General features: G+C 42.8%; 1 protein-coding gene across 1 annotated transcript in view; it reads left to right on the top strand.

The window, feature by feature from the left end:
• GUCY2F (guanylate cyclase 2F, retinal) overlaps positions 1 to 23,325 on the top strand; it is a 182,750-nt gene that overhangs the window by 67,512 nt on the left and 91,913 nt on the right. The window contains exons 11-14 of the mRNA XM_077285143.1: positions 4,297 to 4,446; positions 19,122 to 19,270; positions 20,737 to 20,900; positions 22,779 to 22,971. Of these exons, the coding sequence (XP_077141258.1) occupies positions 4,297 to 4,446; positions 19,122 to 19,270; positions 20,737 to 20,900; positions 22,779 to 22,971 (656 nt within the window). The remainder of the gene's footprint in view (positions 1 to 4,296; positions 4,447 to 19,121; positions 19,271 to 20,736; positions 20,901 to 22,778; positions 22,972 to 23,325) is intronic.

The following is a 23,325-nucleotide window of genomic DNA, read 5'->3' as shown; positions in this document are numbered from 1 at the left end:
AGTAAAAACAACGTGTTTCAGCTTAAAAAAGCCTTCATCAGGTAAAATAAACATCCTTATTGAAACAATAACCATGTCTTTATAAACCCTTTTTACAAATGGAAAGGGAAGGGTGTTTGTTACTAGCACCAATACTTCACTTAATTTGCATACTCCTCTTAATTGGTTTAACTATTTAGCACAGGTGGATAAAAGATATAATTCACTAAGAGGAAAAAGGTACTTAGATGTAAAAGTGATCCACGTATCTTAAAAAGTTATGTTCTAGTGAAAGGTAATAATGCATTATAACGCCTAAGGGGGAAAATGCACATTTTGTCCTACAGGAACGTACCTGTGGTTCAAATTTACCATCAATCCCTTCAGTACCACCAGATAATGATCCATAAAGCCTAAGAAAATAAAAACACAAAAAACCCTAAAAAAAACAAACAAAACCCCCCCCCCCAAAAAAACAAAAAAACAACAACAACAAAAAATTATAATAAACCTAATCGCTATGTCAATAGGTATAGCATCTCTAAACTTTCTCGATCACATCGTTCAAACCATTCGGGTGCAGGGTTTGTAACTGAAATATCCAAAAAGATTCCTTTGTTTAATATTTCATTGCGATTCAGCACTCGAGAAGGTATCATTTCTACTGGTGTAACTGTTATTTGGAATTTTTTGTTGTGCTTTAATAACATTTGCCGCGATGAGCTATGTTGAAGGAAACCGATTTTAGTATTATGACGGTGTCCATTCACTCTTGCTCAGACTGTGTTGTGCAGCCAACAAATTGGAGGCCGCAACACGCGATTACGTAAACAACATAGTCACTGTCGCAAGACAGATGTTTCTTAATCTCAAAGACCTCACCCGTACTATATGAAGTGATCGAGCAAGCCCCATGGTGTAAGATGTTGCATGTATAGCAATTCCTCGATCCACATTTGTAGACGCCCGGAGATGAATTTTTAGAGACAGCTTTTGAAAACCCATAAGTGAAATCTGTGGGTTTTTTTAGGTTGCTGGGCGCTATTAAATTTCTTATGGTGCAACCTCTCTTAAAGGTAATACCAGGTTTTTTCGGTAACAAATTATTTAAGATGGGGTCTTCAAATAAGGCCGGTTTCACACGTCCTGATATTTCCAGTACCGGAAAAAACGGTACCGGAGATATCCGTGTCCATGTGTCCGTTTGTCACATCGGTGGCATCCGTGTGCTATCCGTGTGTACCATCTGTGTGCTGTCCGTGTACGTGTATTGAAACAATTTGTTTCAGTTTTAACCCTATGACTTTAAAAAAGCACACGGACAGCACATGGACGGCATCTTTGTGCGGTACGTGTTTACACGGACCCTTTGACTTGTATGGGTCCGTGTAATCCGAGCAGCTGCACAATAACAGACATGTCTGCGTGTCTTGCACACGGACACACGGTCCGTGAAAGCACGCTGACATCTGCATAGACCCATTCATTTGAATGGGTTTACATGTGTCAGTGTCTCCGGTACGTGAGAAAACTATCACTACATGTACCAGAGGCACTGACGTGTGAAACCAGCCTAAAAGGTGCCAAAATTTTTCAAGGATGTCTCTTATTTTATCATTACCATTATTAAACTGAGTCACAAAATTAAAACTTCAGGGATTTGTTATTATCGTTTGGTTCTTTCTTGAAAGACCACAAGATTCAGCCCTTCCATTGTTCAGATTACTCATAATCCCATTTTCTAGGGAAAAAAACTCTTTTCTGGTTATTCTGTTGTAGGCAATCAGCCTGAGTTTTTATCAGATTCTTTGCATATGCACCTTTCACTCATTTTTTGGGATATTTTTTCTCAAGAAATCTAGCCTTGAGAATGTTTCATTGTTCCACATAGTCAGCCTCACTACTGCAATTCTTTCGAATGCACAGTAATTGGCTATGTGGAATATTTTTCTTTCATTTGCAATAGTGTGCACTACGGAAATCCAAAAAAAGTTACTATCTACTTTTTTGAAAAAGGTTTTTGTCACTATGCGTCTGTCTTTGTGGATTACTTCAAGATCTAGAAAAGTGATTTTATTTGTATCTAAATTTGCAGTAAAAGTAATCCTCCATTCATTCATGTTTAGTTTTTTAATTAATTCCCATGCTTGTTCTATGAACCCCTTCCACAGGATCACCAGATCATCTATATAGCGTTTATAAAGCAGAATTTTTTCTTTAAAAAAAGGCTTGGATAGTGTAGATAGGGACTCGAATCGCCCCATGAAGAGATTAGTGAAACTTGGGGCGACCCGCGTCTCCATCGCAGTCCCAAGCCTCTATAGATATAGTAGATCCTGAAAAGAAAAAAATTATGTTTTACAATAAATTCCAAACCTTTTAGTAAAAACTCCCTCTGTGAGGATGGTATTCATTTGTTTTCTTGGAGATAAAAATCCACAGCTGCCCAGTGTATGTTCAATGTTGGAATATAGACCTACTACATCAACTGTAATAAAAAGATAACCCTCTTGCCATACTATATCTTTACATTCCTGGATGAACTGTGCGGAGTCCCGAAGATAAGAGGGTAAACCCAAAACAATTTCTTGTAAAAACATGTCAATAAAGTGTGATAAATGTGATGTCAAGGATCCAATCTCTGAAATTATCGGGCGCCCCGGAGGATTTTTTTTGTCCTTGTGGACTTTCGGGAGGTGGTAATAAAATAGAAGCAAAAAGAGGGGAGAAGCCAGCACTGCTGAAGGTCAAAACGCAATATCTAAAGTGCACATGCACATAATAAATTCTGACTGTATTTCAAATATGAGATATTTAGCAAATAATTGATCAATTCTTTGAGCTACCCCGCCACTTCACGGCAATCTCATAATGGGGCAGTCCTAACTCTACGTTTTTTATTTACATTGTGCCATTACGGCCTCCTAAATGTATAGAGAGTGAGAAAAAAAAAAAAAAAAAGGACAGACCACATTAAATAACATTACATGACAAACTGTACCTGGAGCATTGACAGAATCACTCCCTTAGTGCCAGGAAGGCGAGCGCGGATAGAGGCCGATCAGGTCCTGTGCGGACATATCAGATCTGGCCTCCACACTGCCAAACCAACACCAAAGTTAAAGGATGAAACTGGCTGAGGCACAGCTGCCTAATTAACTAGAGCCTGAGGCAGGGCAGGGCTGCTGTGTGTGTGTGCAGTGGCATGCAGTGGCGGGGTAGCTCAAAGAATTGATCAATTATTTACTAAATATCTCATATTTGAAATACAGTCAGAATTTATTATGTGGATGTGCACTTTAGATATTGCGTTTTGGCCTTCAGCAGTGCTGGCTTCTCTCCTCTTTTTGCTTGTGGTAATAAAATGCTACATTTGGATTATTGTTGGTAAGAAATCTATGTTCTTTTTTATTTAAAAAATAAAGGGATATTCCTTTTTTATAGGCGTCATCTACAGTATAAGGGTGTGATAGTCTAATGAGAATTGAGTGGAAGGATCGGTACTTAGTATCTCATAATATTTTGCATCAGACAAGATACGGAATGCTTCGATTAAATAATCTTACCTGTTCTGGATCACAACCCCGCCCCCCTTGTCTGCTTCTCTAATCACCAAATTTGAGTTTTTCTTCAGTGATTCCAAAGCCTTTTTCTCTGCATGTGTGATGTTCCACCAATATGTCTTCCTATTAGCTTGACATTTATTTTTTCGGTAAATATTGAAACAATTGATGTTCCTAAATTCTTCTGCAACGAATGCAAAGAATGTGTCAATGTGGTTCCCTCAATGATGAATGTGATTAAACACAGAAGTTGGTACTACATCATTATGGACAAATGGAGCATTATAAAAAATATTGAAAAAGTGCTAAAAGAATTGACAGGCTGCAGATTTAAAAAACGTTGCAGTTTTCTAATTCAGTCAGAAAAACACTAATCGTGTGCATGAGATTTCTTGAACCTCGTAGCCTTTGCTGGAACTGTAAAAAGACAGCTTTTAATTTGCTTAAGAAAATTCTGAAAAGAACACTGCAAAAACACAAAGTGTGAACACAGCCTAAGGGTATGCATACTTTAAAACATAACACTTTTATTATTTTCTATATTAATGGGGATGGTTTAATGAATTTGGTATCCTGGGATACATCATAATTGAATTTGGGTCATATAAAAAATAATAGTTCGTTGTCTGTTTATTTTAGAAAATGTCCCACACTTCATATTCTGTCTGCAGAGTGTCAGTTATGAGCACAGCTGTACATACATAGCAATTTGTTTGACTTCTGACATATTTTGCATATGGCCATACTCTTACAGAGTTACTGTGGACAGCCCCGGAGCTGCTGAGAGACCCGCATGCAGCATTACATGGCACTTTCACTGGAGATGTTTATAGCTTTTCCATAATCATGCAAGAAGTCGTGGTGCGAGGACCCCCATTCTGTACTTTGGAACAAACTCCTGAAGGTAAGGTTTAGAATAACGTGATGGTGATTACTGTGTATCATGTAACGTTTTAAAGTTTCATATAGTCGGTGATTGGTTCATTTTTTATATTGTACATCTTGCACCTCTCACATACTCCATTTCTAATGATCACTAAGAAAGCTACTGAAATATACTGCAATCCATGTGACATAAATATATAATAATATAATGTAATATAAACCTCCCCAAATGTCTCCTTATTTGCATAATGGGAACAAAATGTATAAAATAGACACATCACAATACAACATGTAATACACATTATCTGCAGCTTGTGTGCCATATGTAGCTGTACAGCATGCATATTATGTACACTTTCTGCAGCACACATACACAAAATACACATACACCTAAACACACAGCTCAGCTACAATGCACACAGCTCAGCTAAAATGCTCACAGCTCACCTACAAAGCACACAGCTCAGCTGCAACGCACACAGCCCAGCTACAACGCACACAGCTCAGCTACAACACACTCAGCTCAGCTACAACACACTCAACACAGCTACAACACACACAGCTCAGCTACAACACACACAGCTCAGCTACAACACACAGCTCAGCTACAACACACACAGCTCAGCTACAACACACAGCTTAGCTACAACACATAGCTCAGCTACAACACACACAGCTCAGATACAACATACACAGCTCAGCAAGATTGTTTCTTGCTAAAAAGTGCATCTCAAAGTCAAATATATACATTACTCATGTCCTCCCTTAGACATCTCTTCTCAAGACTAAATGAATGTAATAATTTTAATATTTTCTCTTAACTAAGATCCTCCCTGACCCTTATCAGCTTTGTGGATTTCCTCTGTACTTTTTCTTAAAGGGAACCTGTCACCATGTTTTTGGAAGATGGGATAAAAATAGCGTTAAATAGGGGCAGAGGTGGGCGTTACATTAGTGTGTTTGTTATGCGTTTATTACCCACCTAAGTTGCCGAAATACCTTTGCAAAGTCTCCGTTTTCGCCTGTCAATCAGGCTGGTCTGGTCAGATGGGCGTTGTCTTCCCCCAGATTTTGCGTAGTTTTCCGTTGGTGGCGTAGTGGTGTGCGCATGCCCAAGGTCCCGAATCCTCTGCCAGGGGATTTCAAAGAGCGCGGTGTCCGTTATTGCATTGGTGATCGGTGGGCGCGGCCATCTTCCTTTGGCCGCGCGTGCGCAGAAGCGGCGCTCTGCTGGCCGCGGCATCAGGAAAATGGCCGCGGGATGCTGCGCGTGCGCAGATGGATATCGCGGCGGCCATGTTCCTGAAGCCGCGGCCAGCAGAGCGCCGCGGCAAGCAGAGCACCGCTTCTGCGCACGCGCGGCCAAAGGAAGATGGCCGCGCCCACCGATCACCAATGCAATAACGGACACCGCGCTCTTTGAAATCCCCTGGCAGAGGATTCGGGACCTTGGGCATGCGCACACCACTACGCCACCAACGGAAAACTACGCAAAATCTGGGGGAAGACAACGCCCATCTGACCAGACCAGCCTGATTGACAGGCGAAAACGGAGACTTTGCAAAGGTATTTCGGCAACTTAGGTGGGTAATAAACGCATAACAAACACACTAATGTAACACCCACCTCTGCCCCTATTTAACGCTATTTTTATCCCATCTTCCAAAAACGTGGTGACAGGTTCCCTTTAATCCAAGACATCTTTCCTATGAAATGGTGCAGAGAATTGAACAGTATGCTCCAGATGAGGCCACAATAACACGGTGTATAGTGGCCAGGGCCGGACTGGGACTAAAATTCAGCCCTGGCATTTGAAGTTACACAGGCCCACTTGTCACATGGTGACTGTATAATATCTTTGTACACTTGTAGGCAGGGCCGGTTTTAGGCAAAGTGGGGCCCTAGGCAAAGTTTAAAATGGGTCTCCAAATGCTAACATATTGCACATCACACAGAAGCCTTTCTGTTGTATTTACGTGCGCTGAGTTCAGGCCGCTAAACGAGTTTGATCGACAATACTGAAGTTGTTCAACGCTTGTTTCCTGGCCTCTTTCCACCAGCTGAGGAATAATGATGAGACAGAACGATCACTAATAGATCACTAACAGATCACCATACAGTATCATGTTTTCAGCAGCACATCTACAGTTTACACTGGCAATGTGCTGCTGACAACAAGGCTTTTTGTTCCAGCAAAAACAATCCGAATATGCAGCATTTTACTTGTTTAGTAAAATACACCCCATAGTCCTCCATATATTATAATGTGCTCCATAGTCCTCCATATAGTATAATACACTCCATATAGTCCTCCATATATTAAAATACACTGCTCAGTCCTCCACATAGTATAATACACTCCTCATAGTCCTCCATATAGCATAATACAATCCTCATAGTCCTCCATATAGCATAATACAATCCTCATAGTGCTCCATATAGTATAATGCACCGCCACAGTCATCCATGTAGTACAATTCACTTCCCATAGTATAATGCACCCCATAGTTCTTCATATAGTATAACGTATTCCCCATAGTCCTCGATACAGTATAATGCAGCCCACATATAGTATAATGCAGCCACCCCAGAGTATAATGCAGCCACCCCAGAGTATAATGCAGCCACCCCAGAGTATAATGCAGCCACCCCAGAGTATAATGCAGCCACCCCACAGAGTATAATGCAGCCACCCCAGAGTATGTAACCCCCATAGAATATAATACAGCCCACCTCCCCATAATATATAATGTAGCCCCCCATAGAATATAATGCAGCCCCCCATAGTATATAACGCAGCCTCCCCCATAGAATATAATATACCCCCACAATAGTATATAACACAGCCACATAGTACATAACATGGCCTCCCCCATAGAATATAATATACTCCCCATAGTATATAGCAAAGCCCGCATATTATATAGCACAAACCGCATAGTATACAGCACAGCCTGCATACTATAGCACAGCTCGCGTAGTAGATAACACAGCCCACACAGCAGTATTCAGCACAGACCACACAGTAGTATACAGCACAGACCACACAGTAGTATACAGCACAGCCCACGTAGAAGTATACAGCACAGTCCACACAGTAGTATACAGCACAGCCCACAGAGTAATATATACAGCACAGCCCACAAAGTAATATATACAGCACAGCCCACAAAGTAATATATACAGCACAGCCCACAGAGAACTATATACAGCACAGCCCACAGAGAACTATATACAGCACAGCCCACAGAGAACTATATAAAGCACAGCCCAGAGTACTATATACAGCACAGCCCAGAGTACTATATAAAGCACAGCCCAGAGAGTACTATATACAGCACAGCCCAGAGAGTACTATATACAGCACAGCCCACAGAGTACTATATACAGCACAGCCCACAGAGTACTATACACAGCACAGCCCACAGAGTACTATACACAGCACAGCCCACAGAGTACTATATACAGCACAGCCCACAGAGTACTATATACAGCACAGCCCACAGAGTACTATATACAGCACAGCCCACAGAGAACTATATACAGCACACAGTAGTATACAGCACAGAGCACAGCCCACAGAGAACTATATACAGCCCACAGTAGTATACAGCACAGAGCACAGCCCACAGAGAACTATATACAGCCCACAGTAGTATACAGCACAGAGCACAGCCCACAGAGAACTATATACAGCACAGAGCACAGCCCACAGAGAACTATATACAGCCCACAGTAGCATACAGCACAGAGCACAGCCCACATATAACTATATACAGCCCACAGTAGTATACAGCACAGAGCACAGCCCACAGAGTACTATATACAGCCCACAGTAGTATACAGCACAGAGCACAGCCCACAGAGTACTATATACAGCCCACAGTAGTATACAGCACAGAGCACAGCCCAGAGAACTATATATAGCACACAGTAGTATACAGCACAGAGCACAGCCCACAGAGTACTATATATAGCACAGAGCACACAGTAGTATACAGCACAGAGCACAGCCCACAGAGAGCTATATACAGCCCACAGTAGTATACAGCACAGAGCACAGCCCACAGAGAGCTATATACAGCCCACAGCAGTATACAGCACAGAGCACAGCCCACAGAGTACTATATACAGCCCACAGTAGTATACAGCACAGAGCACAGCCCACAGAGTACTATATACAGCCCACAGTAGTATACAGCACAGAGCACAGCCCACAGAGTACTATATACAGCCCACAGTAGTATACAGCACAGAGCACAGCCCACAGAGTACTATATACAGCCCACAGTAGTATACAGCACAGAGCACAGCCCACAGAGTACTATATACAGCCCACAGTAGTATACAGCACAGAGCACAGCCCAGAGAACTATATATAGCACACAGTAGTATACAGCACAGAGCACAGCCCAGAGTACTATATATAGCACAGAGCACACAGCAGTATACAGCACAGAGCACAGCCCACAGAGAGCTATATACAGCCCACAGTAGTATACAGCACAGAGCACAGCCCACAGAGAGCTATATACAGCCCACAGTAGTATACAGCACAGAGCACAGCCCACAGAGAGCTATATACAGCCCACAGCAGTATACAGCACAGAGCACAGCCCACAGAGTACTATATACAGCCCACAGTAGTATACAGCACAGAGCACAGCCCACAGAGAACTATATACAGCCCACAGCAGTATACAGCACAGAGCACAGCCCACAGAGAACTATATACAGCCCACAGCAGTATACAGCACAGAGCACAGCCCACAGAGAACTATATACAGCCCACATCTCTTCTCTTCCTCCCCTCCCCTCCTCCGAGAATGGCCCCACAGTCCAGAAAAAAAAAAAAACTCTCCTCACCTCTCCTCGTGCCCAGCGTTGCTTCCTGGTTCCTGCTCCTGTCTCAGCAGCTGCAGTCTGCCCGGGACACAGCAGGTGTGCGATGATATGACATCATCGCGCACCCGCAGTGTCAGAGGCAGAGCGGGGAATGATGGGAGAGGAGCGTCTGTAGACGCTCTCTCCTCCATCATTGCATTCAACTGTACCGGCGTCTATACGCCGGTATAGTTGAATGCGACGGCGGGGGCGGCGGATTGAGCGGCCCACCACTGGCACCGGCCCTTCTGGCATTTGCCAGAAGTGCCCTATGGCCAGTCCGGCCCTGATAGTGGCAGTGTTACGTCCCTGTCCCCCAAGTTTCTACCTTTTTCCATTCATAATAATGTCATGCTGGCCATAGAAGCCGCTGATTGACATTGCATCCTGTTATTTAGTCTGTGATCTACGAGTACACCCAGATCCTTCTCTACAAGTGACTCTCCTAGATTTACTCTCCTAGATTTACTCTCCTTATTATTTATGGTGCCCACAGGTCATTAGTACTCAGATGCATAACTTTACATTTATGGACATCGAGTCACATCGGCAAAGCAGATGCCAAGTAAACTTGGGACTTCTAGACATCAGCACCAGCACACATTATACTTCACAGCTTGGTGTCATCTGCAAAAAAAGAAACAACACTATTAATCCCATATACTATATCTTTAGGCTCAGCACTGAACCTTGTTGTACACCACTTACAACGGGAGACCACCCAGAGTAGCAGTCCTTCACCACATATCTCTGGGTGCTGTCTTTCGATCCAATTACAGACTTACTTTCTAAGGCCATGGACCTTAATTTACTTTTTAGGCATCTATGTGGGATGCTGTTAAATGCCTTTGGAAAATCTCCAAACACTCTGGATTAGGGTTGAGCGACCTTTAGTTTTTTTGGGTCGAGTCGGGTTTTGTGAAACCCGACTGTCTTAAAAGTCGAGTCGAGTGAAATCGGCCGACCACCGTGAAAAGTCGGGTTTCGGCCGAAACACGAAACCCAATGAAGGAATTTATTTTATTTATTTTTATTTTTTTTTCCTCTTCTCTCTCTCTCTCTCTCTCTCTCTCTCTCTCTCTCCCCTCCGTCCCAGCACAGAAAATTTCATATTGCACATTCCAAATCCCTACTGCGCACAAGCGATAACATGACGATAGGCGTTCACTCCCCTAAGACCTATGTCATCACTCTGCCCACGCTCATTCATTGGCTGAAAAAATGGCGCTAAACGCGTCATACGAAACGCGACTTTAGCGCCAAGATCGCGTACCGCATGGCCGACCACGCACAGGGATCGGGTCGGGTTTCATGAGACGCCGACTTTGCCAAAAGTCGGCGACTTATGAAAATGCACGACCTGTTTCGCTCAACCCTACTCTGGATTGTTGTTCATGCTGGTCTTTATGAGGGGAATACTGGAGTCAGACGCTCCTGATTTACGAAGCGGCATTTGGTACTTCATGTATCAGGATCATGGAACGAGCATTGCAGAACTCTGTGTGCTCCTTCCTACAAGTCCTACTCCAGTCCCTAGTGAAGTAAGATTTGCGGCTTAGCGAACACTGCTGCTCGTCATGAATTTGACAAGTGTTGGTCGTCACGCGCCAGCGCTGAGAAACTTGTGCGAGAATGCCAAAAAATTTGAGCCTAAATTATGCAACTTTTCAAATCTTTTACCACAGAATTCTAGTGTGAAAGCTTTCATGCATTGGGTCACAAATCCACAGCTGTCCTTCTGCTTTTACTATCTTTGTCATAAAAAACAAATCACTTTGGTTTGATAACTTCTGTCATTAGTAAAACCGTGCTGGCTATTACTTTTTATAGTATTATAGTCCTTTAGAAGTAACTGATTGGCAGCTTTCTATGTACACTGTGCATAGGCAGAAAGATGCCAATCAGTGGTGAGGTTAACTGATTGGCAACTTTCATAGACATGCCAATCAGTGGTAGGGGCAGGGATATCCAGAGCTCATGAATATGGAGGACTACATGGCAGCAGGTTTTCTAGTCCTCTAGTTTCATCAAAACTACAGCAAGCAGCCCAGTAAGTGATACATCACTGGACTTAGAGTTTTTCTACATTATGCTGCTCTCAGATTAGATGGCAAAAACCTGGTGACAAATTCCCTTAATGAAATTGTAGATTTACATGAATTGGTTCTTATCTAAACACTCAATATATTTATAAGCAGGGGCGTAACTATAGCGGTCGCAGCTGCGACCGGGCCCGGACTGCTTAGGGGCCCGTCCGTCCAGCAATAGTGAAGGAGAAGGACCCAACCATTACAGCAGGGAGGCGTCACCGCAGGTCCTCCAGTTACATGGGGGAAGATGGATTTAATGCGGTCACGTGATTCAACCTTGTGACTGGAGAGAGGCATGTCCACAGGTCCTTCAGCCACACCAAAGGGAAAGACTGGTCGAAGGGAGCTGGTGCTGCTTGAGTGAGTGGCTGAGTGCCTAAACCTAAAAAACTGCAATCTGTTGCTGAGTCCTCCTCCTCCTGCTGCCGAAGGGTCCCTTAAGCCTCAGATCTGCATTTGTCCTCCTGTCATTAGCAGCCGCTCGTGTGACCTGTCTGCCCTGTTCTCAAGTCTCCCCTGTCCCCTTTCTCACTGTGTGTTCCCCATCTACCCTGTCCTCATAATCCATGTGCCCCCTTCTTCCTTGCTCCCAAAGCTCCCCCCGTTTTCTCTGTCCCTTTGCAGCTCTGTCTCCCCGTGTGTCCCTATCTACTCTGCCCTAGGAGTCCCCTTATTTCCTTTTGTGCCTGTCTCCCTTGCCCCCTTGTGCCCTTCTCCCCTTCCTCCTAGTCCCCATGTGTCCCCTTGTGCCTGTCGCCCTTGTCCCCTTGTGCTTGTGTCCCTTGTCCTTTTGTGTCCCCTTGTGCTTGTCTCCCTTGCCCGCTAGCTCCCTTGTGTCAGTCACCCTTGCCCACTAGTCCCCTTGTGTCAGTCTCACTTGCACACTAGTCCCCGTGTGTCACCTTGTCAGTCTCCCTTGCCCACTAGTCCCTGTGTTCCCTTGTGTCAGTCTCCCTTGTCCCCTTGTGTCAGTCTGCCTTGCCCACTAGTCCCCTTGTGTCCCCTTGTGTCAATCTCCCTTTCCCACTAGTCCTTGTGTGTCCCCTTGTCAGTCTCCCTAGCCCACTGGTCCCCCTGTGTCCCCTTGTGTCAGTCTCCCTTGTCCCCTTGTGTCAGTCTCCCTTGCCCACTAGTCCCATTGTGTCAATCTCCCTGGCCCACTAGTCCCCATGTGTCCCCTTGTCAGTCTCCCTGGCCTACTGGTCCCCCTGTGTTCCCTTGTGTCAGTCTCCCTTGTCCCCTTGTGTCAGTCTCCCTTGCCCACTAGTCCCCTTGTGCCCTTCTCCCGCCTCATAGCCCGCATGTGTCCCCTTGTGCCTGTCTTCCTTGCTCCCTAGCCCCCCTGTGTCACCATGGTGCCTGTCTCCCCTAGCCCCCTTGTGTCCTTCTCCCCTGCCCCATAGTCACCATTTGCCCGTGTCTTTCTCACTGCACCTGTATGGAGGGGCTGCATTATACTATGAGGGGGGCTGCATTATATTCTATGGGGGTTGAGTGAGTGGCTGAGTGCCTAAACCTAAAAAGCTGCAATCTGTTGCTGCGTCCTCCTCATCCTGCTGCCAAAGGGTCCATTAAGCCTCAGATCTGCATTTGTCCTCCTGTCATTAGCAGCCGCTCGTGTGACCTGTCTGCCCTGTTCTCAAGTCTCCCCTGTCCCCTTTCTCACCGTGTGTTCCCCATCTACCCTGTCCTCATAATCCATGTGCCCCCTTCTTCCTTGCTCCCAAGGCTCCCCCCGTTTTCCCCTGTCCCTTTGCAGCTCCGTCTCCCCATGTGTCCCTATCTACTCTGCCCTAGGAGTCCCCTTATTTCCTCTTGTGCCTGTCTCCCTTGCCCCCTTGTGCCCTTCTCCCCTTCCTCCTAGTCCCCATGTGCCTGTCGCCCTTGTCCCCTTGTGCTTGTGTCCCTTGTCCTTTTGTGTCCCCTTGTGCTTGTCTCCCTTGCCCGCTAGCTCCCTTGTGTCAGTCACCCTTGCCCACTAGTCCCCTTGTGTCAGTCTCACTTGCACACTAGTCCCCGTGTGTCACCTTGTGTCAGTCTCCCTTGCCCACTAGTCCCTGTGTTCCCTTGTGTCAGTCTCCCTTGTCCCCTTGTGTCAGTCTGCCTTGCCCACTAGTCCCCTTGTGTCCCCTTGTGTCAATCTCCCTTTCCCACTAGTCCTCGTTTGTCCCCTTGTCAGTCTCCCTTGCCCATTGGTCCCTGTGTGTCCCTTTGTGCCTGTCTTCCTTGCCTGCTAGCTCCTTTGTGTCAGTCTCCCTTGCCCACTAGTCCCCTTGTGTCAGTCTCCCTTGTCCCCTTGTCAGTCTCCCTTGCCCACTAGTCCCCTTGTGTCCCCTTGTGTCAATCTCCCTTGCCCACTAGTCCCCGTGTGTCCCCTTGTCAGTCTCCCTAGCCCACTGGTCCCCCTGTGTCCCCTTGTGTCAGTCTCCCTTGTCCCCTTGTGTCAGTCTCCCTTGCCCACTAGTCCCTGTGTCTCCTCTATTCAGTCTCCCTGGCCCACTAGTCCCCATGTGTCCCCTTGTCAGTCTCCCTGGCCTACTGGTCCCCGTGTCCCCTTGTGTCAGTCTCCCTTGTCCCCTTGTGTCAGTCTCCCTTGCCCACTAGTCCCCTTGTGCCCTTCTCCCGCCTCATAGCCCACATGTGTTCCCTTGTGCCTGTCTTCCTTGCTCCCTAGCCCCCTGTGTCACCATTGTGCCTGTCTCCCCTAGCCCCCTTGTGTCCTTCTCCCCTGCCCCATAGTCACCATTTGCCCGTGTCTTTCTCACTGCACCTGTATGGAGGGGCTGCATTATACTATGAGGGGGACTGCATTATATTCCATGGGGGTTACATTATATTGTATGGTGGAGCTGCATTATACTTTTGTGGGGTGGCTGCATTATACTCTGTGGGGTGGCTGCATTATACTATATGTGGGCTGCATTATACTGTGGGGAATACATTATACTATATGAAGAACTATGGGGTGCATTATACTATGAGAAGTGAATTATATAAACATAACCAGAAAGCACAAATATGTATTGTAGCTGAGGGCGAAATGCCCTCCCTAGACACCCCAAAGGTGTCAAATATACTGAATAGCTCCAAAAGCATAAGACCACCAAAGAACAGAGCAAAGAAATTCCAAATCTCATAATTAAAAAATACAAAATGTATTTAAATAATACAAAAACAGCAATACATCTAAAAGTTCTTAAATATATCTCTGCTGTAGGCAGTATATATTAATACAGAGGTATCATAGGGAAAAACATATCAGTACACCGGGTTATTTGTGGGCAATCCAATAATAACAGTCAGGGGAACAGCCCACAATTCACCCGGGGCCGCCGGGTGAATTGTGGGCTGTTCCCCTGACTGTTATTATGGGTAAGTGCATATTATTATTTGTCACATAGCAGACTATGGGCCCGCTTATATGGGGATATTGAGACGTGTATATACTCACAGGACCAACTAGTCTTCTGCTTTAGACATGCACATATATTTGCTGCTTATCCCAGGGATGAATTGAATTGGATTGCCCACAAATAACCCGGTGTACTGATATGTTTTGTATTATTTAAATAAATTTTGTATTTTTTAATTATGAGATATGAGAAGTGAATTGTACGACATGGATGATGATGGCGATGCATTATACTATATGGAGCACTATGAGGAGTGTATTATACTATATAGAGGACTGAGCAGTGTATTTTAATATATGGAGGACTATGAGGAGTGTATAATACTATATGGAGGACTGAGGAGTGTATACTATATGGAGGACTATGAGGGGTGCATTATACTATATAGAGCACTATGAGCAGTGTATTATACTATATGGAGGACTGAGCAGTGTATTACACTATATGGAGCACTATGAGGAGTGTATTTTAATATATGGAGGACTATGAGGAGTGTATTATACTATTGTACTATATGGAGGACTATGGAGAGTGTATTATACTACATGGATGACTATGGAGAGTGTATTATACTATATGGATGACTATGAACTGTGCAGTATATAATATAGAGGACCATGGGGGTGCATTATATTATAAGGAGTACTATGGGGGTGCATTATAATTCTTATATGGATCTCCATGACTTCTATGTAAGCCCCTGATGAGTATTATGGTTTATTTTCTTTTATAAATTACATACAAATGGCAGTACGGGGGACAGATATATATCAGGATGGGGCACCGGATAGTTACGCCACTGAGATCACACTATACAACTTTGCAATAAAGCTATAGTGTGCGAAATGAATAGGGAAAATCTGAATTTGGGTGGAAAATATTTTTGCATGGTTGGGGGGGGGGGGGCATTTGAAGTTTTGAATTTGAAAGTTCGCATCGGGGCCCATAACTTTCTAGTTACGCCACTGTTTATAAGCTTATTGTTATGTATTTTATGCCGTTTGTTTTTGTTTTGTCTATGTTCATATTAGTTTTTACACATACTTACTAATATACACTCACTGGCCACTTTATTAGGTACACCTGTCCAACTTCTTGTTAACACTTAATTTCTAATCAGCCAATCACATGGCGGCAACTCAGTGCATTTAGGCATGTAGACATGGTCAAGACAATCTCCTGCAGTTCAAACCGAGCATCAGTATGGGGAAGAAAGGTGATTTGAGTGCCTTTGAACGTGGCATGGTTGTTGGTGCCAGAAGGGCTGGTCTGAGTATTTCGAAAACTGCTGATCTACTGGGATTTTCACGCACAACCATCTCTAGGGTTTACAGAGAATGGTCCGAAAAAGAAAAAAAATCCAGTGAGCGGCAGTTCTGTGGGCAGAAATGCCTTGTTGATGCCAGAGGTCAGAGGAGAATGGGCAGACTGGTTCGAGCTGATAGAAAGGCAACAGTGACTCAAATCGCCACCCGTTACAACCAAGGTAGGCCTAAGAGCATCTCTGAACGCACAGTGCGTCGAACTTTGAGGCAGATGGGCTACAGCAGCAGAAGACCACACCGGGTACCACTCCTTTCAGCTAAGAACAGGAAACTGAGGCTACAATTTGTACAAGCTCATCGAAATTGGACAGTAGAAGATTGGAAAAACGTTGCTTGGTCTGATGAGTCTCGATTTCTGCTGCGACATTCGGATGGTAGGGTCAGAATTTGGCGTAAACAACATGAAAGCATGGATCCATCCTGCCTTGTATGGAGCATCTTTGGGATGTGCAGCCGACAAATCTGCGGCAACTGTGTGATGCCATCATGTCAATATGGACCAAAATCTCTGAGGAATGCTTCCAGCACCTTGTTGAATCTATGTCACGAAGAATTGAGGCAGTTCTGAAGGCAAAAGGGGGTCCAACCCGTTACTAGCATGGTGTACCTAATAAAGTGGCCGGTGAGTGTATTTACACAAATTTGACACTTTTCTGTTTTCACGTTATTCATATACTGCTGGTACATTTGGCACTTAGGAAAAAGGACAATTAAGTTTTTTGTCTTTTGAAATTTTTGGATGTTCTCCAGGGACCTATGTGTACATGTATTTTTGAACAATACTTGCTCCTTCCCCCGTTTTCCATTTTTTGATTATAACAAAATAATTTTGTATTTTTTAGCTGGGGGCACTGATGTTTACCCTTTCTTTACCTTATTGACTACCAATAATAAAAATAATATATGTGAAACATCAAGCCCTTATAAGCTTATTAAGCGTTTGTGTGTATTGGCAATTTGTCTGAATGTTGTACTGATACAATTTCTTTTTTCATAATAATATTTCCTCTATGGTCAAAACCATTCTGTTGATTCCAATAAGCATTATATTCTAGCTGCATTAGCTCAGATATACCAGCATTATAGGTAAATGTTTGTGCCCTCTGACGTTTTAGGACACATAACTTTGGATTTGATATACTATTCTCATTGTGATTTTTTTGTCCTTTTCACATGCACCCTTGTTCTACGTCTTGGTTGTGCATGAACCATGAGATTATGCCATTTTTCTTTTTGTATATATATTTTTGGGCACATTCCGTTGAAGTAGGAATATGCCCTTTAACATTTGGTCGTAGTGAAATATCCTTTGATAACTGTGTGGGACATTGTCTAAAATTTACTTGTATTATGACAATTGTTACCATATTTTGGTATATTTCCCTATTAATGTCTAGATATGTTATTGATACCAATATAAATGACACATTAGACCTAATCTTAGGACCACTCACACGTCATTTTTTGTGAGTTGATTGCATGTCCTTTTGATATTTTTATCTTTACTATAATATATCTAGGCTGATATTTATAGTTTTTATGCCTTTAAATTTCTACGCTAATAATTAATTAAGCTTTTTACTTAATGTAGATAACAATCACCGTGCCTGCTTATTGTCAGATGTGACTATTGATGTTCCTGCGCTGATTACGCATTGCCCCTGCGCAGTACTCGTTCACCATACTTAGTACTCACTTCCAATTTGAACTATACGTTCCACTTTGGATCCATTTTACCTCTGGTGCGTGTGTGCACTACTGAGTGTGGATACTGCCATTAAATGATTGTATAAGTACTAGATATTTTACTTAATCACAGATTGAATCATTTTCGCCGTCTAGCATATCTTTTTAAAAATTTTTGGGAAGTTATTGGACAGTTACTCCTGGGCAATGCCATGCGTTCCACGGCGGTGTCTTTATAGTACTTCCGGTGCACACATGTTATATTAGAATTAACAACGTTAAATGAACAAATAAATGAGCACCGCCCTCCCTGGCTGGAACAAATTCAGGTAATTATGTTGCATATAAATATATAATTAAACAGACCCCACTCAGATACACCTTCACCCCTGATGAAACCTGAGTGGCGAAACGCTTGGGGTTCCTCCTTCCTAGTCTGTATACCTTTACTGGTCACCATTTAGCCTTAATATCTTTAGACTTTTTCTGTGTGCATTTTCTTTATCAGACACGAGATTTCTCTTCTGCTTGATATAGTACTCTTTGTGCCAGTAATATATTCTTTACTATGTCAATTTATGGGATTATTATCTATTCATAAGTGTTGGTTATTATGCTAATTTTTATATGCCTCACTATATGGTTGTATAGGTTACATTTATATATGTGATCTGTGCATTCTATTATATTTGGAAGTTGACTTTTTTTTGTTCTTCTTGAGAGAGATTTTTCTACTTACCGTAATTGAATAGCATGAATGCCTCTTCTTGCAGAGGTTATTAAGGTTTATTCTCTTTCCTAGAAGCATGCTGATTTACTGTGCTATCTTGCACACTGTATTATCAGGCTATTATTAATTATGGTTACCTAGTTAACACCTTGCAAACTATAGGATTTGACCTAGTACTATAGTACGGTTCACATTTTTTTGTGCTTTTCAATAGTTTTTAATGATTTTTGTATATTTATATATCTTTTTGATGATCTTTGGCTATACATACTGAATCTTGACTTTTGTACTTTTTCCAGTATGTGACAGGCAGATCCCATTGTTATATATATTTTTGGGGTGCCTTCTTGGTTCTCTAATTACCTAAACATCCACGACATAATATCCCATTTCCTGGCCAGCTATACCTCCCTAACTAAAAACATCTTTACCCAGGAGTGAAACTTGGAGCAATCTCCTGAACGTCCCTGAAACTACACTGTGAAAGGGGGTTCTCCGATGAGATGATTCATTGTGGATTGCTTTTATCTAACATATTAAAAATGCCAATTCCATCTGCATTTCAGAAATCATCCCCATGATTAAGAAGCCTCCTCCTTTGTGCCGCCCTGTGGTGTCTCCTGACCATGCACCTATGGAGTGCATTATGCTCATGAAGCAGTGCTGGAATGAAGTGCAGGACAGACGTCCTACTTTCGATGAAATATTTGATCAAGTGAGCAGTCTATTTCTTAGTAAACATTCCTGCAATAACTTGAGTCATAAGAAAAACGTGCATAATTATAATTTACAAAATCATCAAAAATAATTTTTGCTTTTTGTGATCATGTTAAATATTACATTTCTAGTAGTAACTAACTGTATAATATAATACATTGAGTTGAAGAGATCCGATCACTAGTTTGACCCCTTAAATGCTGTGGTAAATATAAAGCGCCCCCTGTGACGCAATCAATCCTCAAAATGTGATGGTGTTGTCCGGCAGAAGGGCCTTCTTCACTGTGTGTCATGTTAGGGTACTTTCACACTAGCGTTTTTTGCAATACGTCGCAATGCGTCGTTTTGGTGAAAAAACGCATCCTGCAAAAGTACTTGCAGGATGCGTTTTTTCACCATTGACTAACATTAGCGATGCATTTGCGACGCATTGTCACACGTCGCAACCGTCTTGCGACGGTTGCGCCATGTTGTGGCGGACCGTCGGCTGCAAAAAACGTTACATGTAACGTTTTTTGCTGCCGACGGACCGCTATTTCCGACCGCGCATGCGCGGCCGGAACGCCGCCCGCACCTCACAATGGGGCGGCGGATGCGCTGGAAAAATGCATCCGCTGCCCCCGTTGTGTGGCGTATACAACGCTAGCGTCGGTACGTCGGCCCGACGCTCTGCGACGGACCGAGTACGACGCTAGTGTGAAAGTAGCCTTAGTGCTCCTATGAAAACTTCCCAAAAGGGCAGGGCAAGATGTATCTTTTAATGGCATTGCTTAATTTACACTATTATTTACCGTACTTTACTAAAAATGATTAATTGAAGACATAAATTCTGAGCTGAAATTAAAAAAAGAGAACAGTTCAACTTGTTTTAGGGATAAAACCCATCCACTTGACATTTTATGTTATAAATAAAAAATGTTAATATATTCGTTTGTTCTAAAACATGTCAGAATAGACCAGGGGCACAACTATAGGTTAACTCCTATTGGTAATTAATGTAATTCTGATGGTGTGAAGGAATCAGTTTGTGAACTGTTAACTTATTTTTACTTGCATTTTTTAAGTTACATTATTATGTATTTTATCACAACACAAATTATTTATTGATAAACATTTGTTTTCATGTTTTTTTCTGGATAAAAAACTGACAAGTGCTAGTATGAATTTAGCCTGCAGCAACTGTACAGCGACTGGACCTCACCAAACAGATCTCCAGCTTCCATATTGCATGTAAAATTAGAATCCAGGTTTTAGGAACATGCAGGTTTTGAGCCCATAGTCTATAAAGCCCATCCACTTAACGTTGTATGTAATACTCGTAGATAAACATTGTATATACATTATTTCTTCCTAAAACATGTAAAAAAAGACCGGGTTATATTCCTACAATTATGTGATTCTGATAATGTGAAGGAATCAGTTTGTGAACTGAAAACTTGTTATTTTAATCTCTTTAATGTGCAGTTTAAAAATATCAATAAAGGGAAGAAAACAAACATCATTGATTCCATGTTGCGCATGCTGGAACAATACTCCAGCAACCTTGAGGACTTAATACGGGAAAGGACAGAGGAACTAGAGATAGAAAAACAGAAAACAGAAAAGCTCTTAACACAAATGTTACCTCTGTGAGTATCTATACATGGCTTATCACTATGCAGACTTTCTGAATGGCTTTAGCCCATGAAAGCTAATGTATACGTGTGGAAAACTGACATTGACTATAAATAACTTGTTTTTATATTCAATTTTTTTCTGTAGGTTCAAGTAGCTGCATTGTGTACTAAGATGACTAGCACTGTTTGCTTCACTTTTGCAGATTGTCGTAGCTTGTACAAAACTGGCAGCAAAAAAAAAATGTTATGATAGCAAAGTGATTCCCAAAACTTTCCTCCAGTCTTGAGGATTTTCTTAATAACATACAGCCCAAAAAACAAAAAAAAACAACAAAACAAAAGCCATCTACAATGGGCAACATGGTAAAACTATCAAGTGGAGGACTAGACAGTCAGTGCCATAGCGCAGACACAGGCAGGAGAGAGCTGGCTTCACAGAGAACGGACAGGGGACTGCTAGTCAGATGTGTGGTCAGCAGACAGATGCTTGGCAAAAGGTTTGCCAAGCATTGAACAGATTTTATCCTGATAATGTGCAGATTTTGAGTCACTTTCAGAAACAGGAAAATCCCCTCTTTCTGTTTTTATAGCAATGATCTAAAAGCATGGCTATTTAACTGTCATCCCATTGTTTCATGCTAACAATACGCCTGTCAGCCCCCAGGCATATAGCTACCAGTGTTTGCCGGTCTGAACTAGGGTTCACGTGGTTCACTTTCCGCACTGTTGGTCGCCATAGTCTTGGTTGTTATCATCATCAATTTCACAATGTCAGCTTTGCCTTCTGCCTGTGTCTGGGACAACTCATTGTTGCCCTCCAAATCCACTGGCTGGTTTTAATTCTCCTTCATCTTCTCCAAACCCCACTGCATGTAACATTGACCATGAGGATCCCCAACAGCGCTAGGATGGTCATGAACATATAGATGTTGCTGTTCTTCCTCCATCTCGTGTTGCGTGCTTGTGTTTTAATAAAAATGAGGAGGATGACATCGTTAATGAGACAATAACAAAGTTAGTAGTCTCTTTGACGGCCTTTCATAAACATAAGGCGGTCACAATGTTCTGTGCATTGTCACCTAACACAATGCCAAACCAGAGTGCTGACACTGCAGGAACGATCCCATACACTGTATGGATTTGTTCGCCAATGTTAATAAGCTGTAAAACTGCTTGGCAGCACTTTAACTGGCAAAAACAAAAAGATTAATGGTGTGGAGTGGATGCAACATTGTGCCTTGTTGTTAATGATGGAGTCATGTTCATTAGGCAGGATTTGGAGGAGGTGGATAACTGCTGCCTGGTAGTTAAACCAAACCTAGCATTCAACCATGGAGGCTTCACTAACTGTCCTGGTTGCACTGGTAGTTCGCTACTGCTCAAAACCTTCACCCAGTGGGACTTGAAAAACATACACTGTCCCACTGGTGGACCCAAACAGCAGAGGGCCCCTGTGCGTGCACAATGTATGTGCACTTTCCAGTCCAAAAGTTCTACAATTGTAGGTGGAAAAGAGCACCCTTATCTCCTGGGCCCTTGTGTAGCTGCACAGGTTGCACCAATGATATGTTCGCCACTGTCCGTGTCCATGTTCGCTGCTTCATGTGTCTCCATGTCCCTCAACTTTTCTTCCATGCTGTCCCTGCACATGCTAGGATATCAGTCACTGCAGGATGCGGAATATTCCGCTGGCTTCAGTCAGTCAAAAGGATATTTAAGCTGTCTTTTTAAACACATACATTTAGTGTTTACGGATAATACTCCCTTTAATTATGACTTACCTGTCATGCTAGTCTTAGTAGTCACGGTCAGGTTGTTATCGTTTGTGCACACATTATGATTACGTCTTTGTGTGCTGATTGTATACTCTATTATCTGCTTTATTCTCAGATCTGTTGCAGAAGCACTAAAAATGGGCTGCACAGTGGAGCCAGAGGAGTTTGATGAGGTTACGTTATACTTCAGTGATATAGTGGGTTTTACCACGATATCAGCAATGAGTGAGCCTATTGAGGTGGTCGACCTTCTTAATGACCTCTATACATTGTTTGATGCTGTGATAGGAAATCATGATGTTTATAAGGTGAGGCATAAGGAATGTTCCTCAATATTTAAAAAAAAAATAACAAAAAATGATTTTAACCCATATGCTTAGAATAGTTTTCAATGGCAAGTACAGATCAGAGTCAAGCAAACATATTTCTTACACTATGTGACCACAATATTTCGGTTAATAAAGACTACAGGGAAAAAACACAATAATCTGGCTAGGAGCATGTTGTCAACAAAAACAACATGATCCTCCTTAATGTCAAGAAGAAGATGTAAGAATACACTTCGACAAATACTAAACCTACAAATGTCCAACAGACTGAAGTACTGTATTCAAATAATATTCAAAATTATGTTTTATTGATATAAAAAAATATAAAAATAT

Source organism: Ranitomeya variabilis, chromosome 2 (assembly GCF_051348905.1).
Source record: "Ranitomeya variabilis isolate aRanVar5 chromosome 2, aRanVar5.hap1, whole genome shotgun sequence".
NCBI lineage: Eukaryota > Metazoa > Chordata > Amphibia > Anura > Dendrobatidae > Ranitomeya > Ranitomeya variabilis.
Note: the sequence above shows the minus strand (reverse complement) of the source record. Positions and strands in the feature narration are given on the sequence as shown.